The following is a 6,774-nucleotide window of genomic DNA, read 5'->3' as shown; positions in this document are numbered from 1 at the left end:
CACACGACGTCTTTACGTCACGTGAAAGTATCATTTTCAGACTGCAAATTCATGGATGTACATTAATGATGAAACCTACAAGTGCGGGGAAAATGTGAACAATAACAAATGAAAGAAAAAAACGTACATTTACAGATGAATAAGATTATACAAGTGACATTAATTTTTATGATTACACTACTAACAGGGAAACTAAATGAAAAAAAAATCATATGGTATAAGATTTTATCCAAAATCAGAAATGTTTTAGATGTTTTACTACTTGAATACTCTTCAAGGAATTTAGAAGAAACTTAAACTGTGAAGAAACAAACCAAAGACCTCATGTGGAATCAAAATAGGTCTATACTGCGCAGAAACACAACCTTCTTTATATAGGATTGGTATAAAGACTTATTTAATACCCATGGTGAATTTCTCCAGTCAATATAATGCCCTTATAACATGTTCATAAAACCTAATATTACCTACATGAGTCCCTTTAGTGAAGAAAACTTTTACACATCTTTAATTGGTGTGGTCCCATGTCTTAAACTGAAAATAGAAATAATCTGAGTAGAACAAACAATAACGTGCATCATGAGGGCCTTGCTGATGACAAAAGTTATCCTTCATATATTGTCTTTTGCTGGAGACAGTCTTGCCCACTTGCTATTAGGAAACAGGCTTTTAGTGACACAAATGTTTATTACCAAATATAGTCAAAGACATAAAGAGGTATTATCTCTGCAACACCCTAAGTAAACGCAAAGCTGACATTTCCTCAAACTGCTCATTTAGCAACAAAGATTAAGAACAATTTATCCACGTAATCCATGTCCCTGCCCACTTCTGAAGAAAGAGACATGTTCTCTACTTATCTTCACTGCCTTCTCTCTACCAATTATAGTTTGGGAAATATCTAATTTTCATTGGATACGAATAAGTATATAAATTAAGCTTTTCACATTAAGATATTTAATAGTTCATACAGTATTGGAGTAAAGAGACACAAAGACAAAACATTTATTGTTGTGCAATTCATTACAGTACAAATAACAAGTACAATAAACAAAGGTTCAAAGGTTATAGGAAATATTTCCAGTCTATGACATAGCAGCATATTATGGCACTCCTTAGAGAGAGTATGAATCATTGTTAGATATGTTTTAGCCTATCTTTAATTCCACCACTAAACTATGCAATCACATTACTGTGGTTCTGAATGGCCAAGTGATTAACAAAGTCTTGACTATTTCACGTTAGACTATTTGGTCTAAAACGCATCATTGTTTAACAAACAATATTGATAGCCGATTTTGCAAAAACAAACAGACAAAATACAATCTACTATCATCAACACTGTAATCATCCCTTAAAGCTGATATAGGCATATTTTATTCTGTATGGCTTCACATTGCACACCATCAGCCTTCAGCCTTCTGATCAAGTCTCTGAACAGGCATCAAACAGAAATCTCTACTGAAAAGAGACATTACTTTTCCACTATATTGGGTACACAAGTCCTCTGCTATAAAAAACACACCCTGTTCAGCAAAACAGTTCAGTTCAGCAAGATCCCAGGTTGCATGGGCACACTTTTCAGCCAGCAGGGGGTGTAAGGAACATTCACTTATTTTCTGGAGACAAACTGACTCCACCAGTGGTTCTTTGAACATCCCACGAAGCCTCGAGCAAAATGTCAAAAGTCCGTTGCGGTCCCATGACACAATCTGAATAATCCTGTTCACAATAATGTCTTAACAATCCCTGATGAGCGCTGATGCTCGGCTGGAACAGACAGTGTTGGGATGAGGTCAGGGCACACAGTCGACCACAGACAGACGTACAGTAGATTGAAACTGTACTTTTGCAGCTTCTACTCAGCGGGATGTTCTGGACACGAGCGATTCACCTGAAACCACTCATCTATACACCTGAAACAGGTAGAAAAGGATGTGATTAAATAAAGTTAAAACAACTGGATTACATTTAGTTGATAGAATAATGATAGTGATATTATTTATTTATTGATTACAGACACATAACAAAATCCAAAACAAATCAGAACTTCTTCTAAAAATGCATTTCAGGTGACATCTGGAAGTCACAAATGTTTACACCTGGTGCATTTTATGCATTTGTCCAGCTAGAGTAAATCCACCTACAATCTGTTTCTTTCTTCATGTGTGTTTGTGTTTGTTAGTTACCCTTTATGATAGATACAGAGGCAGGGCAGCCTGGCAATGGTGTCTCCCTGCTCCAGCTCTTCTAAGCAGATGGAACATTCCCCAGAGTCCCTGGACAGGATGTCCTCTGAGAAAGACAATATGGACACAGAGAAACTGAGAAAAATGCAGCCTCACACACCAAACCTTGTATCAAATGTTCAGTTTAGTCACTGGATCCTGCATAACCATCTGTTTAACCTTTGCTACAGGAATACCAGACATCATCTGTGCCCAGATAAGAACTGGTATCCCTCTACTGGTGTTCAAACAGGGGAAATATGCAAACTCAAGTGGAAATAGGTTTTTGTGGAATGCAGTTTGATGATATATATATTTTTAATAACATGGGGAGAAAATAGAGACGCACTGGTGAGATCATCTTAAGAACACATGATGATGTTTTCGTTTGTGTCACATGTTTATCTGCATATTCATATGAGATGGCCTAATGTCAATACCTGAGGCATGGGAGTAAGTGGGACTGTCTAGCTTCTTAAGCACACACATTACAATGAATTCTATAGAACATGTAAGATATTTATTCAAATGTTTTTATATTTGCATGGGTTATGAGAGGGATAAAGGCATGATTGAATATGTTTTACACAGCTGTGCTCCTGTGATAAGCGAAGACACACTGCACAGTAAGACAGCTGCATATGAACAGTATATTTATCAGTAACATGCATGCTGCTGTGGGTGTGTGCAAACATGCATGCATGTCTCCCAACATGTACGGTATTAATATTTAAAAATGAGAGATAATCTACTGTTGTTAGAATGTATTCAACTCTGTCGAGCTTGTGGTGAAAAAAGTGTGTGTATTGACAACTGCATGTTTTCGAACGTGTGTCTGCAGACAAGACTTGTTTACCTTTCCTGTGCATGCTCATGTAAGGTGTGTTTGTGTGCTGCACAGGTGCTCACACGCATATGGGTCACTGTGTAGACATGCAGATGCATTACATAGTTGCATTTGCTTTGATCTTTTCATGCTGCACTGTCTAACGTCAGGTAGAGGTGCATATTTGTCTTATCTTTAGTCTAACTGGGAATCATTTGATGCAGGACTTTGTATAAACTGTTATAACTCTCATGATGAAGTTGTAGAAACAATAACTGGTGTAAAAAAGAAGGCTTTTCTTTAGGAAGGGAAAACAGAAGCAGTGGTAGAATGTGCTAGTACAATTTTCAGGTACTTGTACTACTTGAATACTTCCATTTTGTGCTACTTTATACTTCTACTCCACTACAGAGCCAAATATTGTACCTTTTAATACATGTATTTAACAGCTTAGTTACTTTGCAGGCTATGACTTTACATATAAAATATATGATTATATTATAAAATAGGATGTATTGTGATATATATTTAACTACCCCTATAGTAAATAAAGCAGTTAGCATCAGTAATAATAATCCAGTAATATAATATTTCAGTGGTTCCTAAACGTGGGGGTCCCAAGATAAATCTGAGGCGTCAAAGTTTGCTGTTATCATGTGAAATACAGGACGCTTTTATCTCTTCAGGTCTCTAAAAATCCTTCAAATGAAACAATCTTATGAACTGCTCACTGCTCAAGTTCATGCTTAAGTATAACCTATGACAAGTGGTTGCAAGTAGACAGTTGCTGATATTGTTGCTGATATTGCTGATATAAGTGTAAAGAAATATTATTCTGAATTTTGTTGACAGTACTTACAGGCATGTACTTAAGTAACATTTTGAAGGACTTTCACTTGTGGTAAGCATGTTTTTTTTTTTACTATTGCAGTAATGCCTCTTTTACTTTTACTGGACATAAGTAATTTGGTCTATTTACCACTGTTTCATATGTTAATTTTGTGTGTCTATTTTGAGCAAAAAATAACAAAGTAAAATATGGAATAATGTATATAAATGGTAGCTGTGGCTCCAATGTAACACCACACATCATACAGTATTTCAGTATCTCCTACGCCCTCTTGTACTTTAACCCCCTGACTTCCTTACTGTTGTAGGTGAGGCGTGTTTTGCTGAAACACATGAGCAGGTGCTTCTCTATTTCATCCGATGCCATAAACTTGGAGCAAACAGGGCAGTGGAATCCTGGGAGGAGGAAAACAAAGACAAAGACAGTTAGATGAGGACCCGGATGTGCCAAAATCTTTCTCATAACCTTTTATTGATATGTACACAAGAGAGGCGTGGGACTGTTTGCACAAGCCTGATCTTTTACATGACCCAACATCTCCATGCATCTACCAGCTCTCAGTAAACAATCTGTTACAATCTGCAATCAAACTTTCTTCTTTACTGTTTTTTTTTGTGTTTGTGCATTTAGGTGTAATTGCTCTTTCCGAACTAACTGGAAACACACTCTCAAGCTGAGGGCCTTTAATATTTATTGCACTGCATGTCTGAAATAAATAAGTGATTTATTAATTCATAATTTGACCCACATACACACAGCTTCCCGACCTTGTGCATCCTATCAGCCGCACAAAGATTATTAGAGCAGGAGCCGCTTGACCTGAGATAAGCTAGTCTCCTGTTTAACATTATAACACCTCAGTCAAGAAAGGGCAACAAATGCATCATATATGCAGGCAGTAATTACCTCAGAGTCTGCTGTGAACCTCATGTTTGTGTCATGTGTTTGTATGGGAGTTGAGGAAACAGGATAAGCCTGTGGACACCATGTCAGGCCAGCAGAGTCGCAATCGCACGTATCTGACGAGCAAAGGTTATTGATGAGGTGATTCATCATTAGACTTCCTCATTGGGGAAATTACTTATGCCTCTGATCAGCAGGAGAACTATATTTGGCTGTATTTTCACTGACTACATTGTGAAAGATGAGGAAACTGGAGCATGCGTCATTTCAGGAAACACTACAAAATGTTAGGAGCTTTTGTTTCTCAATGACACAGAGGTTGTAACGGTCCTGTTATGTTAGTTTGAGCCTTGTTTTGTTGTGGTCTGGGCTAGACACACCCCAACAGTTTATATACAGCAAAACTTGCAAATTCAGGAAGTTTATGTGTATGAGTGTGTGTGTGTGTGTGTGTCTGTGTGCATGTGTGCATGTGTCTGTGTGTGTATGTGTGTGTGTGTGTGTCAGCCAATGTGTAACCAGAAGGAAGCTCTTATCTGCTGACCTACATAATGCGCTCTTCCCTCTCAGCCAGAGTGAAAAACAGGCCAGTTTTGCAAGACAAGGGAGAGGCAAAGAAGAAAGACTCTTAAAGACTCAGTAGAGCCACCTGTGGCTACAATAAGAGCAGAAGTGCTAAACAAAGGGCTCAGTCATTAGACAGCTATTACCATATACCAGGTATCACATGTCAAATGGAAAAATACTAAGCAACTTTGACAGCAACTGTAATGTATAATACCTTGTAGGAATGTCATATACACATGTCTGCATGAAGTAACATATGTTGACTCTGAACTGAGTAGCACAGACACAGTATGAAGACCAGATATATTACAGTTATGCCACATGAGATTAAAAAATGGTCGTTGAGTAAGATAAGGACTCTGTAGTGAGAACAATGAACACACTATCAATATTACAAGAGATAAAGTAGCATAGAGTGGTCTGTTCACTGAGTGACACAGACAAGCTGTACTTCAGGAACGAGATAATGAAATCAGAGATGACACTGAGCAACAATTTATGTTAATGTGAAAGCGGTCTTTCCTGGTGTTTCATGGGTTAACTGTTATGCATTTGCACTAACTCCTGCGTTAAAGTCTTACCTCCCAGCAGATGAGGGGACAGGTGAGCAGGTAGGGACCCTATTAGCAACCTGTGGCCCTCAGGTGGCTCTTCATCGTCACCATCCGTGTCATCGGTACGTTGATTAACTACGTGTGATCCCGACCTACCGCCGGTAGGTATACTGAGCCCGGAGCTGGTTGGCCCCCCTCCCGTGTATCGGATCCTGGGGCCATCGGGTCCATTGGTGTACCTAAACCCAGCAATCCTGTCCCCTCCGCTGGGGTTCCCAGATGGGAGATCAGAGCTGGAATAAGCCCGAGTTCTGCCATCAAATACCGTGCTGCTCGGTTTGGCCCCCATGCTATTTCAGGGCTAACCTCCTCAAGCTTGTGCGCGCTGTAAAGTTTTTAACCACGACACATGGTTACAGTGAGTCTTGAAGAGCTGACATCAACAAAGGAAATACAGTCTAACACAGGAACAACAACACCGGCGAAGTGATCCAACATCTTAAAGTTTCATGGTGCGCGCTGTGCGTAAAGTGCGCACTCGCTGACGCATAACTTAATTTCCAAATGGTTGTTTTTTTCTTGGCAGAGCCCTTCCCCTTTTTTCAACAATGGAGAAAATATTAAGATAAAATCTCTTCAGTGACAAATCTTCACTTCCTCCTCTTCAGACGAGGACATGAGCTCAAGTGTTGACCCAGAGCCCGTCTGGTTCAAGTTTGTTTTTGTGCTCAACCGTGGCCGTCTGGAAAGAAAAATAAAAGCAGGGATCGCCCTCCTCCCCCCTGTGAGGCAGCTCTGTCAAAACACCCAAAGTTCACCAGAACAACGCCAACTCGCCTTCAATGT

The 6,774-nt window shown here is 39.2% G+C and overlaps 1 protein-coding gene across 1 annotated transcript; it reads right to left on the bottom strand.

The window, feature by feature from the left end:
• Positions 1 to 991: 991 nt before the first annotated feature.
• LOC122969718 (E3 ubiquitin-protein ligase ZNRF2-like) lies at positions 992 to 6,702 on the bottom strand. The gene is made up of 4 exons (XM_044335652.1): positions 5,956 to 6,702; positions 4,204 to 4,299; positions 2,190 to 2,295; positions 992 to 1,916 (listed from the first exon to the last, which is right to left on the bottom strand). The coding sequence occupies exons 1-4, from the start codon at positions 6,275 to 6,277 to the stop codon at positions 1,859 to 1,861; spliced, it is 582 nt and encodes a 193-aa protein (XP_044191587.1). The 5' UTR covers positions 6,278 to 6,702; the 3' UTR covers positions 992 to 1,858.
• Between the last annotated feature and the right edge of the window lie 72 nt (positions 6,703 to 6,774).

The sequence above is a fragment of the Thunnus albacares genome, chromosome 19 (genome assembly GCF_914725855.1).
Source record: "Thunnus albacares chromosome 19, fThuAlb1.1, whole genome shotgun sequence".
Classification (NCBI taxonomy): Eukaryota; Metazoa; Chordata; class Actinopteri; order Scombriformes; family Scombridae; genus Thunnus; species Thunnus albacares.
This window is presented reverse-complemented; position numbering and strand designations above follow the sequence as displayed.

Excerpts from the sequence above, each read along its gene's own strand:
- LOC122969718 (XM_044335652.1), bottom strand. The coding sequence starts at position 6,277 with ATGGGGGCCAAACCGAGCAGCACGGTATTTGATGGCAGAACTCGGGCT. Across the intron at positions 4,300-5,955 it reads GTCCCCTCATCTGCTGGGAG|GATTCCACTGCCCTGTTTGC; the intron begins GTAAGACTTTAA and ends TCCTCCTCCCAG. Across the intron at positions 1,917-2,189 it reads CTCTGTATCTATCATAAAGG|GTGTATAGATGAGTGGTTTC; the intron begins GTAACTAACAAA and ends TACCTGTTTCAG.